Source organism: Malaclemys terrapin, chromosome 5 (assembly GCF_027887155.1).
Source record: "Malaclemys terrapin pileata isolate rMalTer1 chromosome 5, rMalTer1.hap1, whole genome shotgun sequence".
In the NCBI taxonomy this organism is placed as follows: Eukaryota; Metazoa; Chordata; order Testudines; family Emydidae; genus Malaclemys; species Malaclemys terrapin.
In genome coordinates, this window is record NC_071509.1 from 44231795 (window position 1) to 44253051 (window position 21257).

General features: G+C 43.6%; 1 protein-coding gene across 4 annotated transcripts in view; it reads left to right on the top strand.

The window, feature by feature from the left end:
• The window catches only part of WDR19 (WD repeat domain 19), a 137722-nt gene that overhangs the window by 14472 nt on the left and 101993 nt on the right, over window positions 1-21257 (top strand). For all 4 annotated transcript variants that reach the window (XM_054029211.1, XM_054029210.1, XM_054029208.1 and 1 more), the window contains exons 4-8: window positions 440-565; window positions 2508-2623; window positions 3415-3530; window positions 18636-18716; window positions 19954-20066. In XM_054029211.1, coding sequence (XP_053885186.1) covers window positions 440-565; window positions 2508-2623; window positions 3415-3530; window positions 18636-18716; window positions 19954-20066 — 552 coding nt within the window. The remainder of the gene's footprint in view (window positions 1-439; window positions 566-2507; window positions 2624-3414; window positions 3531-18635; window positions 18717-19953; window positions 20067-21257) is intronic.

Consider the following 21257-nt stretch of genomic DNA (forward strand, 5'->3'; position numbering starts at 1 on the left):
TTCCTGCTTCCATGTGGACTTCTGTCCCAAACTTAATACTCTTCTGAGAACTAGGGAGAGAGCTGTCCACATCAGGTGACCTCCAAAAAACTATAAGGTTGGGTGACAGCTTGGAGTCACTTAAAGATCCAGAGTATGTTGGAAGGGGCCGTCTAGCTCCGGGGTCCAGCAAGGGATCAGGGCTCTGGAACCCCCTTTGGAGGCACAAATGGTAGGAAGGGGTCATAGTCTTGGGTGAGATTAGAGCTGGGGTGCAACTTCTATCTGGAGATTCAGGTTTATGTAACATGAATGTCTCATCCTGTCTCAGGTTTTTTAGGAGGGGAGGAGCTGGGTCAGGGGCTTCATTTTGACTGTATAATTTTGTCTGGTTTAGGCCCTCATAAACTTTTAAAATCCCTAGTAAAGTTTATTTTCTTCTTTCTCTTTGTTTCTTAAGCAACTGTGTTGCTATGGACTGGGATAAAGATGGGGACACCTTAGCCATAATTGCTGACAAATCTAGTACCATTTATCTGTGGGATGCCAACACAAACAAAACAAGCCAGGTGGACGGTGGCATGAGGTAAGAAAAACTCTTCTTGTAAAATGTAAAACGCATGTCAAGAATCATACTAGTACAGTATGCCCTTCTTGGTGCTACATCCTAAACCCATTTGGAAGCTGAAACTAATGCAGAATGCAGCAGCCTGCTTCTTGAGTGAGGTATGTTGCCGCAAGGACATTACACTGGTGTTTTGTAGTTTTAATTGGCTATCTGCAGTTTTCAAGGTAGAGCATTTCTGTAGGTTTTGGTCTATAATGCCCTAAATGGCCTCAACCAGTCTACTTGAGAGATTACCTCTTTCCCCACGACATGCTACTGCCAAAATTGGGATCAATAGAAACACTTGATCTGGAATCCATTCAGTTTAAAACAGAGGTTGCTGCTGGGAAGGCACTTTCCCTAAGGGTTCCTCCACTTTGGAACTCGTTTCCCACACCCAAGTTCTAAAAAGGATGAATCTCTTGACCTTCAGGTATATTGCAAAGATCTTTCAATACAGCTTTTGTGGGTAAGGTGTTTGCTGAAGGGTAATATCTAATCTTGTTGCTGTAAAGATTAGCTGATCATTGTTGATACACCTCTACCCTGATATAACGCGACCCGATATAACATGAATTCCGATATAATGCAGTAAAGCAGAGCTCCGGGGGGGGGGGGAGGGAGGCTGCGCACTCCAGCGGATCAAAGCAAGTTCGATATAACGTGGTTTCACCTATAACACAGTAAGATTTTTTTTTTGGCTCCCGAGGACAGTGTTATATCGGGGTAGAGGTGTATATGATGGAGTTGGCAGCTGGATATTTTTTATGGTATGATTTGTGTTTTTAAAAGAATGTCAACAGTGCCTAAATCCTGAGAGAGTCTCCATCTATTATTAGTTACATAGCAGTAGCACCCACCATGTGCTAGGTACTCTTTGAAGCACATACGATAATAAAGTCCCTGCCCCCAGAGTCTTTCATCAGCAACAGAAAAAATATTTTCCTCTTCACATGTCTTATCAGAAACTCGATCCTGATTAACAGTCACAGACTCTGAATGCATCTTATTTTGCTCGCTGTTACTTTACGTCCATCCAGTCTACGTAGATGGGATATGAGCAGCCCCTGTTACAGAAATATCTATTCCTTTAGTACTTCTGCTTCTATTACCATTTATTATGCTCTTCATGTTTATTACTTTTTAAACTAATAATAAAACAGACAAAATTTCCTTCAAGGGCATTTACATACATCAATTCTAAAATCCAATTACATGAGGGAGACTGTATCAGTAAGGAAGCCATACTTAATTGCATACAACAATATAAATGCAACAGAAATATCAGGACTCAGGCTTGGCTGACAGGTTAGGCTGCAGGGAGATTGAAATAATATTCTCTTTTTACTAAATTCAATTAAAATATTAGCTTTTTGTATTAACTCTTCAAAAGTCACATAAAACACAGTCTTCCTCTATCTGAAACTCAAAGCAAAAATAGCTTCTGCTAAGCTTTCTTACTACGTTGGATAGTTTGTAAATCAAAGAACTATGATCTACCATGTGAATACAGTCATGTGATCAGTCCCAACTACACCGTTAAAATACAGAAAAATTCAGAAAAGCACCATCTTTTTAAACATTTCTTAGAAATTTGTCAACTTGATTATGCTTAGAGCTTATGGACAGATGCCCACTTTTAGCATTTGTACACATCAAATATTTAAACAAACTAGCTTTCTCCCACCACCCCTCTCCCTCACCCCCCAGTTCATCGCTATTTAATGAATGCTTAAGCAAGTCTGAAAGTGGCAAACTCACCCTAAACAAATGAATTAAAAAATTTAGCTCAGGTTTACACAACACTGTGCAAATACAAAACAAATATTATAGTTAACAATACGCTTGTTTTTTAAGTTTAAAAGAGAAACTCACTGATATGCCATATAAGATGATTTTATTGTGTTTTTTAATATTTCAGAGACCCAATGTCTTTCTTGCTTTGGTCCAAAGTTGGAGCCTTACTTGCTGTTGGAACAACTAAGGGAAACTTGCTTATTTATAATCGACAGACTTCTCGCAAGATTCCTGTCCTTGGTATGTACTATACTGAATTCAGAGGGTTTGTATGTTTCTAACTGAGAGCAAAATTTTACTCATAGTGTTAAGATTACTTTGTGTTCAGTGTAAAAATATAATAATCTATAACTGTAACTCCAAAATGTACCCTTGTTCAAATGGCTACTTCTGATTTATTATTCTTACTAGAATGGTTTCTTATAGAATACTTTGTAAAACACCTCTGTGATGACCTAGTGGCAAAGTTCTGTGCTGCCATGTGGGAAACTTGGATTAAATTGTCTCCCTTGCTCCACAAGCCAGAAAATTGGCTGTGGAATTTTTCATGTTGTTAACTATCTTTCCTATGGTATATTTGAGGAGAAACGTCAATAAACTTCAGAGTTCCATTTGGGCAGGAAAATGGTGGCTGCCATAAATGGCTTGAGAGGTTTGATGCAAATCAAGTGGGAAGATGAGAAGTTCCTTAAGGTTCCATAAAGATACAAAGGCTTCCCTCTCGGGGATTTTTTTTTTTTTTTTTTTTTAACAAGAAACAAACTTTGATAACAAATATTTTCCACTGGCTATCATGCCTTTTTGAATTTTCACCATGTCAGTTTTTTGTTTCACACCCTAATTGTTTTCTAAAAATGTACATACTTGAATTACGTTAATCTTTCCTTTAATTTTTTAATATATTTTTTAAAATGTGTGTATTGTAGGGCTCAGACCTGCATAGGCTGGGTTATGAATTAGAGGCCACATTTCCATCTCTAATTTTGTATGTTTTTTTATACACATAAATTAAATATATATCTGTTTTTCAGGTAAACACACCAAGCGGATCACTTGTGGTTGCTGGAGTACTGAAAATCTGCTGGCACTAGGTAGTGAAGACAAAATGATAACTATTAGCAATCAGGAAGGAGATACTATAAGACAGGTAATAATAGCAGCATCTTTATCTAACTGTTATACTTAGTTTATGATCCTGGGGCAAGATTCTGTGCTGATCTCTGAGAGTCACAACACTGGAGTCTCAGCCCAGTTGGAGTGGATGCTAAAGTGGCTATAAGTCATCTTTGTACTCTCCCAATCCTGGACTGCTCCCAGGGCTGGAGCATAATGTCAGCATACTTTGGGGCCTGTCTAAGTTATAGCAGCCTCTTTGGGTTGCCCTATTGGCTGCAGACTCTGCAGCACTGCATGTTATGGGCCTGCCCCTGAAATGCTGCTCACCACATCTGCCCCGGTTTATCCCCTATGCCAGGGCTTGCAAGGGGTCCTTGGAAAGCAGCCTTTCCACAGTGTCTGTACCAGGGGAATTCTTCCATGGCCAGATACAGGGCTTTTAGGGCACCTTTAGGATGATCCAGCCCTTTTACTCTTTGTAAAGTGACTGGAGTAGGGATGAGGATCTTACCCCTGAAGTGTAAGGTAGACCTTCATTGCCCCTTTTTAGATGCCAATTCCCTTCTTCCCTCTGATCAGAGTTCTAAGTGTTTTCTTATGTAAATTAGAATCCTTGTGAGCAAAGGCACTTTCTGGATATGCACAACATTTATAGAATTCACTTAATTTCAAATAGTAGAAATAGTGGTTCATTGAATACTTTTTTAAGAGCAGACTGAAATCTTATTTCTTCAAATGGTTGCAGACATTCCTCCCAGGTGTGCACACGCCCAGTGTACTGAATCTGGAGAACTTTGCTTAGCACTCCCTTTTGGGGTGGCACTCGCTTCCTTTGGCCTTTCATAGCCTCTCCCATAGCTATTTAAATGCAGCTCTGCACTGACCTCCCTCAGTTCCTTTTCACTGCCTGCAGCTTGAGTTGGAGAATTCTGTGTGGTATCAAATATCATGTTTTCTATCAGTGCTTTCCTATGATTTTGTGTATGTATTTAGTTATAGTAGTGCCCTTAGGATTTAGTTAATTAGTAGTAGTTAGTTAAGTAGGATTTAGCCTGGTGTGATGCCCTCACCAGGTTTTAAACACCGCCTGACATGTTGGGTGGCTGTCTCTAATAGTGACCCCACACTCGTGTTTATTGTGCCTGGGGAAGGGCACAATAAAGAAAAGTGCTCCATCTGTAAGTTGCTCAAAAAGAGAACATAGGTGGCTAGACACTTGCACCGGAAACAACACTTTATGCCTGCTTCGGTGCTGGGAACCTCTGCAGATTGAATAGAGCTGGCCCATCTACCCACTCACTGGTACTGAATCAAGATCAGTTGGACACCATACCGTCAACTCCAGTGCCATCAGTGGGCATCCATTGAGTCTGGTATCAACGACATCGGTGTCGGCACCAACTGTTTCCACCCCACTGATGTGTCAGGTAGTGCTGGACTTGCTATGCTTTTCTAGTTCCTGATTCTCTATTAATACAGGAGCATTCAGCTGCAGTGGCTTCTTCTGTGCCCTTGCAGAATTGTCACCATTATTGGCACTATTTTCCACCATTCCTGAAAGACTTTGATTCCTCCAGGATTACCATTTGTACAGGGATCCGCACTGGTCCTGCAGTAAGGACAGAGGCTCTTGGTCCAGTTCATACTGGCCACCAATGCTGTATCCTTATCCTGAATGGCCTCCTTGGAATCCTTTGGATGTTCCTCAGTCTGCAAGGTCCTGATCCTTAGCTCAGTCCAGGGCAAGGTCGCCAATCCCTTCAGTAGTGTCCCCTCTTGAGCCACCTACACTGCAGACACAGACCAAGGTTGCTCCCTCTGAGCTGGTTCAGCCTGAACCATTGTTACAGGCACAAGTGTTGCTACAGGAGATCCCCATTGGCTCTGCTCTCTTCCTCTTCCTCCTCACCTGATGATTCCATGGTGCTGGATTTCTCCTCTTTTGTGCCTGAGAATTTTAAATCTTTTGAAGATCTCCTGAGGCAAATGGCTTCAGGCTGAATTTACTCAAGTACATCAAATTGGTGGACATTCTCCAGTCCTCAGCTCCAGGAAGGGGAGCTCTCCCAATAAATGAAGCACTTTTGGAACTCGCAAAGACTTTGTGTCATACCCCAGTTTCCTTACCTTTTGTCAGTATGCTTTGCTGTAGTTGGTATTATGTACCTATGCAGGGTTTTGAGTGCTTTTCACATCCAGCCCCAAACTATTATTGTAATAGTGGCAAATGAGAGACTATCTCAGGGGAGATATAAATCCCTGCCTAAAGACTTTGGGCTTGTCTACCCTTGAAATGCTATAGCGGCATGCTACAGCTGCCCCACTTTAGTGCTTCAGTGTAGACACAATCTACGCCAATGGAAGGGGTTCTCCCATCAACATAGGTTATCCACATCCACTAGAGGCAGTACCTATGTCAACGGAAGAATTCTTCCATTGACTTAGCGCTGTCTACACTGGAGGTTAGGTTGACTTAACTACGTTGCTCAGTGGTATGGATTTTTCAGACCCTTGAGCAAAGTAGCTGGGTTGACCTAACTCTTTAGTGTAGACCAGGCCAAAGAGTCTGATTGATTAAATTTGATGGAAAGAAAAATTTGTTCAACCTCATTGTTACAAATGTGCATTTCGAATCAGTAGGCAGTATTATCTGAATATGACTTCGTAAATTGGGAGATGTCAAGGCTGATTCCCCACTCTGCCAGTTTGAGTGCAGAAGGTGGGGACCCACAAGAATTAAAAAAATTAACACTGGCCACTACAGTCTGGTATTAAACTCCCAAGGTCACAGCTTCTCTCTAACCTTGGATGGGTCAATGCCACCACCTAAGTGAAAACCCCCACCCCGTTTGAGAACCCAGGAAGAAACACTTGGAAATTCCTTCCTGTGGGATACCCTCAAGCCCTTTCACCCCCCCTCCAGGGAAGAGCTGAGAAAAAAACAAAGGAAATCAGCTGTTGCCACCAGCTAATTAAACAACATATGTACAAACCTCTTAGGGACCCAAAAATCCAATCCTGTTCTTAAAAAAGGTAACATTTATTAAAAACAAAAAGAAAGGAAATACATTTGGAATTTAGGCTTAAAAGAAACAATTACAAAAATTAAGCAAGATAGTTCTCTTGAGGTTCAGCTTAAAGCAAAACAAAAGCATCTGGGGTTAGCACAGAGGAGTCCACAAGCCAAGAAATAAACCTAATCATGTCTTTCTAAATATTCCTAATTTACTTACACATTTGGGAGTTCCAAATATGTAATTCTAGGTATGATCTGATGATTTTTGATCATTCCTGGCTTAAAGCTTCTCATATCATAACTGCTCCTTGTTCCTCTCCTTCCCAGAGAACACCACAGACAGACAAAGGGAAGTTTTTTTCCCATTTTAAAAAGTTTAGCCCTCCTATTGGCTCTTTTGGTCAGGTGCCCACACCTTTCTTTTTACCGGTGTGCTTGTTAACCCTTTACAAGTAAAGCAAGTAGAGAACAGCTACTAAGAGGAATTTTATAGCTAACTGACTGGCTGGGTGTCTATAAAAGGGAGCTCCCTCCCACTCCCTTCATTTATCACAGGAGGCTATGTCCAAATTTACTGATAAATTGCACTGGTCTACAATTTTTGAGAAGTCATCTGCTTCAGAGATAAAATGTGCTATTTATTATGTATTTTGATGTTCTGAATTCAAATATGACAATTAAAACAACTGATTGGCTACTGTTTCTAAGATATTTAAGTTTTTACATTTTATGTCTATGTATATTGTGTAGATAGTAGAGTTTTAATCATAAATTGTAAACCTAGGTCTTTTCATGTGTTTATGGTTGCTTTACATGATAATATTTCACCTGTCCTGTTTATGTAACACTTTAAAAATCAGCAAAAAGGTTATATAAATAAAATTTATTATGAAACAAAAGGCAAAAAACTATTCTGTACATAGTTTAGTCCTATTCAGTGTCTACTCGGCGCTTCTTGGCTTGTCTCTTGTATTCATTAAATTGAGCATCTCTTGTCACTGTCCAGCAATAGTCTGCAAGCATTGATGGGCTCCATTTGCCCTGATAGCGTTTCTCCATTGTTGCAATGTCCTGATGAAATCGCTCGCCGTGCTCATCGCTCACTGCTCTGCAGTTCAGTGGAAAAAAATCTAGATGAGAGTGCAAAAAATGTATCTTTAGTGACATGTTGCAACCAAGGCTTTTGTATGCTTTGAGGAGGTTTTCCACCAACAACCTGTAGTTGTCTGCCTTGTTGTTTCCGAGAAAATTTATTGCCATTAACTGGAAGGCTTTCCATGCCGTCTTTTCCTTGCCAGGCAGTGCATGGTCAAATGCATCATCTCAAAGAAGTTCACGAATCTGAGGACCAACAAAGACACCTTCCTTTATCTTAGCTTCACTTAACCTTGGAAATTTTCCACGGAGGTACTTGAAAGCTGCTTGTGTTTTGTCAATGGCCTTGACAAAGTTCTTCATCAGACCCAGCTTGATGTGTAAGGGTGGTAACAAAATCTTCCTTGATTCAACAAGTGGTGGATGCTGAACACTTTTCCTCCCAGGCTCCAATGACTGTCGGAGTGGCCAATCTTTCTTGATGTATTGGGAATCTCTTGCATGACTATCCCATTTGCAGAGAAAACAGCAGTACTTTGTGTATCCAGTCTGCAGACCAAGCAAGAGAGCAACGACCTTCAAATCGCCACAAAGCTGCCACTGATGTTGGTCATAGTTTATGCATCTCAAAAGTTGTTTCATGTTGTCATAGGTTTCCTTCATATGGACTGCATGACCAACTGGAATTGATGGCAAAACATTGCCATTATGCAGTAAAACAGCTTTAAGACTCGTCTTCGATGAATCAATGAACAGTCTCCACTCATCTGGATCGTGAACGATGTTGAGGGCTGCCATCACACCATCAATGTTGTTGCAGGCTACAAGATCACCTTCCATGAAGAAGAATGGGACAAGATCCTTTTGACAGTCATGGAACATGGAAACCCTAACATCACCTGCCAGGAGATTCCACTGCTGTAGTCTGGAGCCCAACAGCTCTGCCTTACTCTTGGGTAGTTCCAAATCCCTGACAAGGTCATTCAGTTCACCTTGTGTTATGAAGTGTGGTTCAGAGGAGGAGGATGGGAGAAAATGTGGGTCCTGTGACATTGATGGTTCAGGACCAGAAGTTTCATCCTCTTCCTCGTCAGACTCAAGTGAGAATGATGCCGGTGCATCAGGAACCGGCAGTCCTTCTCCCTGGGCTACTGGGCGTATAGCTGATGGAATGTTTGGATAATGCACAGTCCACTTTTTCTTCTTTGACACACCTTTCCCAACTGGAGGCACCATGCAGAAGTAACAATTGCTGGTATGATCTGTTGGCTCTCTCCAAATCATTGGCACTGCAAAAGGCCTAGATTTCCTTTTCCTGTTCAACCACTGGCGAAGATTTGTTGCACAAGTGTTGCAGCATATGTGTGGGCCCACCTCTTGTCCTGATCTCCAATTTTGCAGCCAAAATAAAGGTGATAGGCTTTCTTAACCATAGTGGTTATACTGCGCTTTTGTGATGCAAAAGTCACTTCACCACAAACATAGCAGAAGTTATCTGCACGGTTCACACAAGTACAAGGCATCTCTGCTCACTTTGGCTAAACAGAAATGTGTCCCTTTGCAAAATCAAACACTGACAAATAAGAGAGCATGACACTGTATGATTTCTAGAGCTGATATAGGGCAATTTGTTCAGCAGAGTGATGTAAGCTTCGTTATGATTGCATCATCCATGACTTCTAAGAGTAACATGATGCAATTCATATCATGTATGACGCAATACCAGCTTCAGATTTCATCATTCATTACTTGCTTTTTAGGCAAAACACTGTCCAAACCCAGTCATAGACTTATTCATAGATCCAGTGAAAGATGTATTTTAGTCCCTTCTGGTTTAAATTGAGATCCCTTCCCTTTATAACTCACTTATCCTCCGCCATTCCCAAGTCAAGGGTCGTATATACTGACCCAATAACATATCTTGAAAACTAGAGCCAATCAACAATTTTAAGCATCATTTTTGTTCTCAGTGACCCAGAATTAGTAAAGTTTGACTACATTTATTTCAGAAGCATTTTGGCTGTAGAGCAGTGTTGCCAGAATCCTCCAAGGAAGAGTTCAAGACACGCATTGTGGAAGGCCATCTAATGGGCAAGATGTCATTGCAGTCATCACTGAACATGGCAGACACTTCTTCCAGGATTATGGCCTCAGTTGTATGTTATGGGGTCTACTCACTGCTGGGGTGCTCCCTTGTGGCTGTATCTGGGGATTAGTTCTGCTCATTCTGACGCCCCTTCCTTTACTTGTTCATGCTGCGGCCCCTCTTGCTCTCTAGGAGTTGGAGTGTTTCCTCTTTTACAGTTTTTCCCTTCTGGGATAACACAATCTCACAGGACCAGCTGGTCCAGGTTCCCTTCTAGGCAGTCTTACTAAGCAAAACTATGTCACTTTCCCAGTGGCTAGTAGGGGACCCTGGGCCTGCCCACTGGGTTCCAGCCCAGGGACCCTACAATCAGTAGCCAAGAGCTGCACCACCTCAACCCTTGCTACCATTTCACTGGGCTTCTTCCTACTCTGCCCTCTGCAGACTTTCCTTTCTACCTACTAATTTGCTGCTCTTGATCTTCAGGACACTTACTTCCCGGACAAGCCCTTGCGAAAGGTCTCTTTAATGGCGAGATTTGCCCTGCTTAGGTTTTTGGGGAGAGGGATAGCTCAATGGTTTGAGCATTGGCCTGCTAAACCCAGGGTTGTGAGTTCAATCCTTGAGGGGGCCATTTAGGGATCTGGGGCAAAAATCTGTCTGGGGATTGGTCCTGCTTTGAGCAGGGGGTTGGACTAGATGACCTCCTGAGGTTCCTTCCAACCCTGATAGTCTATGATCCATATGGCAATTTCCCCAAGCCACAGGAAGTTTCTGAGATTTGTAGCAGCGGGTCAACATTGTTAGTGCTCCCCTTTGGCCTGTCTCTGGCTTCATGCATATTTACCAAATGCATGACTTTAGCAGTAGCATATCTCAGAAAAAGAGGAATTCTTTTCTTTCTTTACCTGAACAATTGGTTAGTGAAGGGCAAGTCTAGAGACCAAGTCTGCTGTTACGTCCAGTTCACTCTGTCTTTTCAGTCGTCTGGTCTGATTTTGAACAGTCATGGTTAATACCAATACAAAACATTAAGTTCGTTGGGGCCCCACTATACTCGGAGGGCGTTTTTTCCTAATGAACAATTCCAACCAATTTGTCGCCTGTGATTTTTCCCTCCACTCTCACTGTTCAGCTACAATCCATGTATGCTTGAGGTTGCTAGGCAATATGGCCACATGGAATTACATGTTGCAGAGTGCAAGATTGTACCTTCATCCTCCTAAGGGCTGATTAAAGTGGTATATCTCCTGAATTGTCAGTCATTTGATCAGTCCACTAGACTATCCAATAAATGTTTGCAAAGGTGTTCTCTTTGCCTACCCTCCACCAATCAGAACCATAGTTACCAATTCCTTCACAGGAGGTTGGGGAATTTATCTGGGGTCATTGAAAGTTCAAGGTTTGTGGACAGATCAGGAATGTTCTCTTCATATCAACATCCTGGAGTTTCGAGTCATTTACAGTGCGTACCAGGCCTTTCAGGCACAGATCAAGAGCCCCAGAGTCATAACTAAGCATTTTAGCGCCTGGGGCAAGCAATCATATTTGCATGCCCCCCCAGATTTCTGCCTCCCAATGTGTCCCACAGTTTGAAAACTTACCTCCTTCCAGGATCCTGCAGATCAGAAGCTGGTGGGAGCCGCCTGGCCTACCCAGGCCCCTGGCTGTCCATGCTGTGGGAGTCACGGTGCTGGTTGGTTACCTGGCAGCCCTCCCTGCCCTGCTCCCTGACCCAGCCACCTCTACACAGCTGGGCACTCCCCAGGCAGGGTGGGCAGCACAGCTCCAATCTGCACCTGATATGCCTCTGCAACACCACCTGGAGCTGGCCCCTGCCCATGGAGCCTGGCTGCCATGTGATGCTCCCTGAGGTGCTCCCTGCAGTACTCATCCCCCTTGGGCATCTGCCTCTCAGCAGCCTGGTAACACCCCGGACTCCACCTAGGGACCTGCCATTGCTTCCAGGTTACTCTTTTCACACTCCCGGCGTGCAGGGTGGAACCATCCCTTGCTCCCCTTGACTGCTCTGCCCCAGCCCTGTGGCTGCAGGGCTTGTGGTCATGCAACTTGAGCTCTGAGCTTGGTGCCCAGCCCAGGCCCTGGGGATAGGCAGCTCCTGGCAGGGCAGACTTGCTCCCACCAGCTCTGGAAACCAAGACTGTGAGAACAGAGCGACCCCTAGGGCAGTGGTCCCCAAATTTTACTTCATGCCCCCCTTTCCTCTCTCCGCACTCCCCCCAAAAAGCTGGGAGCGGGGGATGTGGTTCTGGGAAGGGGGATGCGGACGAGGTAAGCAGGCTGAGGCTTGGGCCACAGCTGGGGGCAGGAGTGGACCCTCAACTGGGGGCCGAGACCTGTAGCCCCAGCTGGGCGTGGAGCATGGGACAGGCAGCCAGGACCCTTGGTGCCGATCCCTGGGTGCAGGGCCAGCAGCCAGGGCATGGGCCTGGCAGCCGGGACCCTTGGTGCAGGCCCAGGCCCCAGCCACGCCCCACAGATTGAAGACCTCTGCCCTAGGGTTACCAAATAGAAGACAGTGCCGGGGGGAGGGAAAGGAGGAGCTGGAGTGGGTATTTGGAAGGTGCAGGAGGGGGTACCTGCGGAAGGGGTACCCACTGTAGGTGGGCTGCCAATGCTGTGAGGGGGATGGGCTGGCTTAATGGGGGAGCCCCAGCTGCTGCTGCTGCCGCCGAGGGGATGCTGTGTGTGCAGCTCCTGCTTCCCTCCCATTCCCCTATCCTCTTCTCTTTCCCCACCTTATCCCATCCCCTTCCTTCCCCACTGCCTCTTACCCCATATCCTCCACCGCCCATCCCCCTGGCCCTTCCTCCCCTGCCACATGAGGTACCCTGCACATGTAGAATGGAAAGCTGAATGGCACTAAGACCCAGGAGGTGGCATCCAGTTGCAAAGGCACTGTCAGCAGAAGAAACAGCTCCATACCACTCCCTCTGCTCCCCACCCAGACCTCTGTTGGGGGAGGGGTCAATGCCCCCTGGCTCTGCACCCTGGGCGATTGCCCTTCTCGTCCCACCCTAGTTACAGCCCTGAAGAGCCTGCTCCAACCAGATTTGTCAGGAGGCAATAAAGTTTTGGCAATTTTGCATCAGGGAAAACATCACTCCCACAGCTGCTCACATTCCAGGTGCTCAGAATCACCTGGCCAATCACCTCAGCAAAAATTTCTCCCAGAATCACAAATCGTCTCTGAAGGGTAGTATGCCAAGATCCATCTTCAGAGAATGGGGCATTCTGACTATTGATTGCTTTGCAACAAAAGACAAGAAGTGCTGTCAATTTTGCTCTCAAGCAGGTCTCAGTCCGGTCTCGTTAACAGGCACCTATCTGAATTGGTGATCAGTGTTGAGGTATGTCTCCCACCACAATCCCACTCATTCCACAGGTTGTTCTCAAACTGAAGTTGGATCAAGCCAAATTGATCGTCATTGCCAAGTTTGGCCAAGACAATTTTGGCTCTCTGACCTTCTCAATCTACCTATTTGACCTTCGAGTTCTTTTCTCCTCTATCATGACCTACTGATTCGACACCACAGTCAAATTTGGCATCCGGTGCTGAGCAGTCTGCACCTCATGGTTAGATGAGGAGGAAGGACAGTGTGCGGAAACACTTCAGCAACTTCTGCTTAGTAGCCTCTAGGGCTGCCTATTTGGCCAAGTAGAAACGTTTTTTGGTTTGGTCACTAGCCCGGGGAATTCAGCCGAGGCAAGCCTGTATTCAGGACAGTTTTGCATTGCCTGTTACATCTTCATTCTCTGGTCTATCTCTCAGCTTGTTGAGGGTCCATTTAGCGGCAATCTTGGTGTTCTATCCTCCGATCCAAGGGAAGTCAATTTTCTCAAACTTCATGGTAGTGGAGGAGATGTCAATTTCTTTTCACCTGTGAAAGAAGAGATTTCTTTGTCGGACCTTAGTATAGTATTTGCTGCCCTCATAGGATCTCCGTTTGAGCCCATAGCAACCTGTTCTCTGTTACTTCTTTGCCAAAAGATGGCCTTTCTTTTGCCGCAAGGAGAGCGAGTGAACGGCAGGTCTTGATGGCAGAGTCTCCATATATGCAATTTTTCAAAGACAAACTGACTCTGCATCTGCATCCAAGATTTTTGTCTAAGATGGTTTCACTGTTTTACCTTCATCAAACAATATACTTACCCGTATTCTTTCTAAGCTGCACTCAAATACATGTGGCTGAGCCATTACAAACATTGAATCTATCTCCCCTTGTAAGTATTCTCACACTTCTTATCAAACTGTCTGTACTGGGCTAGCTTGATTATCACTTCAAAAGTTTTTTTTCTCTTACTGAATTGGCCTCTCAGAGTTGGTAAGACAACTCCCACCTTTTTATGCTCTCTGTATGTGTGTATATATATCTCCTCAATATTTATTCCACCCTGTATGCATCCGAAGAAGTGGGCTGTAGTCCACGAAAGTTTATGCTCTAATAAATTTGTTAGTCTCTAAGGTGCCACAAGTACTCCTGTTCTTTTTACGGATACAGACTAACACGGCTGCTACTCTGAAACCTGTCATTATGCAAGGCACTGCATTTAGCCGTATGGAGTGGAAATCCATCAACCTCATGAAAAAACTCGTACAGATACAGACAGACATCATCTTCCTTTCCAAATGCAAGCAGATGGACATCATACCAAAAGGACTAAAGGTAAAAAATCCATTACAATCTATATATCACACAGACTATGCTGAGAGACTGTGTCACACACTCTCAAAGAAACTGCGAAACCACCTGATCAGCATCCTATACAGCAAACAGGGAAAGATTAAGAATGAGCTCTCAGAACTGGATACTCTCATAAGGAACCAACCTTCCACTCAAACTTCCTCATGGATAGACTTTACAAAAACTAGACAAGCCATTTACAAGACAAACTTTGCCTCTCTACAAAGGAAAAAGGACACTAAACTATCTAAACTGCTACATGCCACAAGCAGCCACAACAGTAGTTCCCTTAACCCATCCAGCAATATTGTTAATCTTTCCAGCTATACTCTTAGCCCAGCAGAAGAGTCTGTCCTATCTCGGGGCCTCTCCTTTTGTCCCTCCAGACCCATGAATATGATACAGTTCTGCGGTGACCTAGAATCCTACTTTCGACGTCTCCGACTCAAAGAATATTTCCAACATACCTCTTTACAGCATACTAACCCACAGAATCCCCCCTACCAGCACTACAAAAAAAAGGATTCTGCGTGGACTCCTCTGGACGGTCGAAACAACAGACTGGATTTCTACATAGATTGCTTCCGTCAACGTGCAAAGGCTGAAATTGTGGAAAAGCAACATCACTTGCCACATAACCTCAGCATTGCTGAACGCAACGCCATCTACAGCCTCAGAAACAACCCTGACATCATAATCAAAAAGGCTGACAAAGGAGGTGCTGTCGTCATCATGAATAAATTGGAATATGACCAAGAGGCTGCTAGACAGCTCTCTAACACCACATTCTACAGGCCATTATCCTCTGATCCCACTGAGGATTACCTAAAGAAACTACACCATCTGCTAAAAAAACTCCCTGACAAAGCACAGGAACAAATCTGTACAGACACATGCCTAGAACCCCGACCAGGGGTATTCTATTTGCTACCCAAGATCCATAAACCTGGAAATCCTGGATGCCCCATCATCTCAGGCATTGGCACCCTAACATCAGGCTTGTCTGGTTATGTGGACTCTCTCCTCAGGCCCTATGCTACCAGCACTCCCAGCTGTCTTCGAGACACCACTGACTTCCTGAGGAAACTACAATCCATCGGTGATCTTCCAGAAAACACCATCCTGGCCACTATGGACGTAGAAGCCCTCTACACCAATATTCCACACAAAGATGGACTACAAGCTATCAGGAACAGTATCCCCGATAATGTCACAGCTAACCTGGTGGCTGAACTTTGTGACTTTGTCCTCACCCACAACTATTTCACATTTGGGGACAATATATACCTTCAAGACAGCGGCACTGCTATGGGTACCCACATGGCCCCACAATATGCCAACATTTTTATGGCTGACTTAGAACAACGCTTCCTTAGCTCTCGTCCCCTAACGCCCCTACTCTACTTGCACTACATTGATGACATCTTCATCATCTGGACCCATGGAAAAGAAGCCCTTGAGGAATTTCACCATGATTTCAATAATTTCCATCCCACCATCAACCTTAGCCTAGATCAATCCACACAAGCGGTCCATTTCCTGGACACTACTGTGCTAATAAGCGACGGTCACATAAATACCACCCTATACCGGAAACCTACTGACCGCTACACTTACCTACATGCTTCCAGCTTCCATCCAGGACACACCACTCGATCCATTGTCTACAGCCAAGCTCTAAGATATAACCGCATTTGCTCCAGTCCCTCAGATAGAGACAAGCACCTACAAGATCTCTATCAAGCATTCTTAAAACTACAATACCCACCTGCTGAAGTGAAAAAACAGATTGACAGAGCCAGACGAGTACCCAGAAGTCACCTCCTACAAGACAGGCCCAACAAAGAAAATAACAGAACACCACTAGCTGTCACCTTCAGCCCCCAACTAAAACCTCTCCAGCGCATCATCAGAGATCTACAACCTATCCTGAAAGATGATCCTTTACTCTCACAGATCTTGGGAGACAGACCTGTCCTCGCTTACAGACAACCCCCCAACCTAAAGCAAATATTCACCAGCAACCACACATCACTGAACAAAACCACTGACCCAGGAACCTATCCTTGTAACAAAGCCCGATGCCAACTCTGTCCACATATCTATTCAAGTGACATCATCATAGGACCTAATCACATCAGCCATACCATCAGGGGCTCGTTCACCTGCACATCTACCAATGTGATATATGCCATCATGTGCCAGCAATGCCCCTCTGCCATGTACATTGGCCAAACCGGACAGTCTCTCCGCAAAAGAATTAATGGACACAAATCTGACATCAGGAATCATAATACTCAAAAACCAGTGGGAGAACACTTTAACCTGTCTGGTCATTCAATGACAGACCTGCGGGTGGCTATATTACAACAGAAAAACTTCAAAAACAGACTCCAATGAGAGACTGCTGAGCTGGAATTGATATGCAAACTAGACACAATCAACTCAGGATTGAATAAGGACTGGGAATGGCTGAGCCATTACAAACATTGAATCTATCTCCCCTTGTAAATATCCTCACACTTCTTATCAAACTGTCTGTACTGGGCTAGCTTGATTATCACTTCAAAAGTTTTTTTTCTCTTACTGAATTGGCCTCTCAGAGTTGGTAAGACAACTCCCACCTGTTTATGCTCTCTGTATGTGTGTATATATATCTCCTCAATATTTATTCCACCCTGTATGCATCCGAAGAAGTGGGCTGTAGTCCACGAAAGCTTATGCTCTAATAAATTTGTTAGTCTCTAAGGTGCCACAAGTACTCCTGTTCTTTTTACGGATACAGACTAACACGGCTGCTACTCTGAAACCACTCAAATACAGATGAACAGCACCTTTATACATTGGATGTGAGACGTTACTTGGCATTTTATCTGGAAGGGATTAAAGAATTTTATCACTTCAGCTTTTTGTCTCTTATGGGAATCAGATGAAGGAGGTCAGTTGGTTTCCACATGGATGATTTCCAGATGGATCACTTTCTGCATTACAACAGCATATGGGATAGCTCAAGTGCTCCTCCACAGACACTTGTGACTCATTCAGTGAGGGCCCAAGCAGCTTCTGTTGTTCTCAGTAATGTTTCTGTACATTTTCAGTGCTGCTATCTGGTCTTCTGTGCGTACTTTTACAAGACACTATGCTATTTTGATTGCGTCTCAGTCAGATGCCACTTTGGAAAGGCAGTCATCCAGTCGCTGTTTAACTAGAGCCCAACCTCTTCGGTTACTGCTTGTGAGTCACCTGAGTGGAATATACATCTGCAACCGCTCGAAGATGGAAAAACAGTTACCTATCTGTACTGTAACTGTTGTGCTTTGAGATGTGAGTGCAGACGAGTATTCCATAACCCACTTTCTGTCCCCTCTGCATTGGAGTCTCAAATCTTGATACTTCGTATGACGGAACTAAGGAGGGGTTGGGGTGGTGCTGCCCTTAAATAGCTATGGGAGTGGCTAGGAGGGGTCCGATGGGCAGTTCTAAGCAAAGTTCTCCAACTTCAGTGCAATGGGCGTGTGTACACCTGAGTGGAATACATGGCTGCACCTGCATCTCAAAGAACAATGGCTATAGTACAGATAAGTACCTGTTTTTTCTTTAGCTGGACCCTAGTCTGGGGAGAGTTCAAATGAATCTATGTTTTGGCTGTATGGCTTTGGAATTCATATGGGAGCAAAGCTATATAAATACAACATGAATCTCCTTATGGGTGAGTAGACAGGGCTGCTTGTTTCATCTCATCCGCTTTTGTCTTTAAATGTTGGCCCTGTCTTCTTTTCCCACTACATTCTTTTGCTGCATGACCTCAATTGGTCACGCCACTTCAGTTACTACCCTGTCTACAAAACAACATGAAGATCTGCCTGTTCATCTCTATTTAGACTTGCATCTGTAACTGCCTTTTAGACATCTGAACCCTGGATGTTCCCTGGCAATTCAAGCTCGACATGATCAAAACTGATCTTTTTCCTTTTCCTTTCCTTTCCTTTCTTTCTTTTTCTTTTTCTTTTTCTTTTTTTTCTTCTGTTATTAATGAAGAAAGGATGTTGGAGTTGTGAATAAAGGGAGAATAGTGGAATTGTTGTTGTTTATTTATTTATTTATTTATTTATATTGCATTAACACCCAAAATATTCTAGATAGGAAAAGTGTCCTCTTACCTTATCTGTGCAGTGCTTGGCACACTGTGCTACATAAATAAATAATATCTGAATCTGGACTTCCTTCTCGCAGACTTCAGTGAGATCGGATCCCAGTGATATGCAGTTCTCAGTGATGAAGACTGATGAAAGAATATCAACCAGGGAAAGCACAGTAAGCAGACTGTATGAAACCAATGCACAACACCATTCAGCACATCTCAGATGTTGTTCTGAATATAAACAGAATGCCCTACCTGTCTCTGCCACATTAGCATACAGTATTACTTAAAAGGTTGAGATGGCATTATCTGAAAAGGAAGAATTAATTTGATTAAAATAAATAAACTATACTACAAACTAAAGTAAAGTTGCTGTGGTATCTTTAGAAGAGCTTAAAATAATAGTAATTCTTAAACATTTCAGACCTTTAGCTCTTACGATGACTAGTGGTACTCACATTTAAGAACTAAATGCTTTAAGAGGTTATGACTAGAGATGGGCTGAGGCCAAATCTTTGGATTCACACACACTCAGACTTTGGGGAAACTCAAATCTCTTGTTATCAGCTATTACCGTTTTTTGGGTTTGCACTGGGGCTTGGTTTTTCCCCCAAATATGTTAAGAAACAGGGTTAGGGGGGAAGGGGTTTATTAGTATTTTAATACTCCTAAAATAGGCGTTAGCATGAATAGTGCTTCACTTTTAGACTGAGGGCAAAAAGAGAATGATCTAAATTAAGATAGAAAATAACCTTTTTGTTTAATATTCTTGTCAATCCAAGCAAACACAAAGCATGAGACATAAAACAAGTTCTTCCTTGTTTTCTTGTTATAGGTGTTATAGTAATAAGCCTCCTTTTTCTGATGATCTCCTCCCTTCCCTGTGTTACCCTGCATTGAGCTAGCTTCTACTTTGTCTGATAGTAATGCTATTTATTTGGTCGCCAGAGAATGCAAAAAGAGAGCATTGAAAACTGAGACAAAATCCATCATCTCTGTGGATTTCCTCAAATAAGAAGCATTTATCTAGATAGATATTAAATTGTATGTCTTCATAATTTTTAAGGAAATCATTTTAAAATTACTTGAATAGCTTTTAAGGAAATTTCATAACATTTCTAAACATAAAAAATATTTAATAATGTAATCTGTTTAGAAGCTTTGTTTATATCATTGACTAACATTAGCCACCAGAGCTGTGATACTGTTTCCCTGCACTCTATGGATGACAATTCTCTGCATCCTAAAAAACGCAGTATCCTTTGATTTTATGTTATAACTTGACCAGTGGAACCAGACCTTGAACTGAATTCTGAAGGATAAAAGCTTCGTCTTTTAGTAAAAACAGTAGTGTTTTTATTTTAAAATGGCGTTCTCACTGGGTGTGTTTTTCACTTTGTCAATTGGCAGGTAAGCGTGGTGGTTGGCAAGAAAACATTGTTTCTTTTTAATCTGAATGATCCTGATAACCCAATTGATCTGGAATTCCAGCAACGCTATGGCAACATTGTAACCTATAGATGGTGAGCAAGCACTAACTCGGGTAGGCAACCTATGGCACGCATGCCGAAGTCGGCACACGAGCTGATTTTCAGTGGCACTCACACTGCCCGGGTCCTGGCCACCGGTCGGGGGGGCTCTGCATTTTAATTTAATTTTAAATGAAGCATCTTAAAAATTTTAAAAACCTTATTTACTTTACATAAAACAATAGTTTAGTTATATATTATAGACTTATAGAAAGACCTTCTAAAAATGCTAAAATGTATTACTGGTACACAAAACATTAAATTAGAGTGAATAAATGAAGACTCGGCACACCGCTTCTGAAAGGTTGCCGACCCCTGCACTAACTTCTTAATATTGCAAGAAAAAACTGAGGTTTTTATCTTTCTAATTTATTTTCATTTCTGGTAATTATCCCATTATCACATGAGGATTTTTGGGTTTATAAAGTATCTTTTTAATATAATATTCCTTTCAGACTAAAGCAGTGGGGCATGCCCCTCTAGGGGGACATGGAGGAATGTTCAGGGAGTGCATGGTGGGGCCCGGGCCAGTTCCCACAGGGGGCGGGGAGGGAGCACCACCCAGCCCCGCTTCATTCCCAGCCCAGCTCCGGCCCCAGCTGCAGCTCCACTCCGCCCCAATCCCAGTTCCAGCCGCAGGTCTGCTCTGGCCCCAGCCACTGCTCCTCTATGTCCCCTGCTCTGCCCCCAGCCCATTCCTCGGCCCTCATGATTTTGTAAACATACTCTCCACTCCATTATCCAAGTATTAATGAAAATATTGACTAGTACCAAACCCAGCAGGGCTGGCCTTAGGGTTGGGTGGGCTGGGCAACGGCTAAGAGGGTGTCTCCGGAGCAGGGGTGCCCCTCCTCCCCCCTGCTGCTCTGCTCTGTTGCTGTCTGCATCCACTGCTGCTCCTGCCCCACCCCCCTTCCCTGCCTTGGAGCCGCCCCTAGCCAAGCTGCTCCCTGGAGCCTCCTGTCTGCTGTTTTCCTATGGTGAGGACCTCAATGAGGAGAGATCTAGACACTGCTCTCACCAACAAGTATTTTTATATCTGTTGTAGGAAGACTCAATGCATTTCTGTCTTTCTTTCTTCAGCAATCTGACTTGCATCCTGCTCAGGAGTTTTTTCTCATATTGCGTTACTTTCTATGCAGCCAGGCTGCCCAGCCATCTCTCTCTTTAAATGTTGGTTTTGCT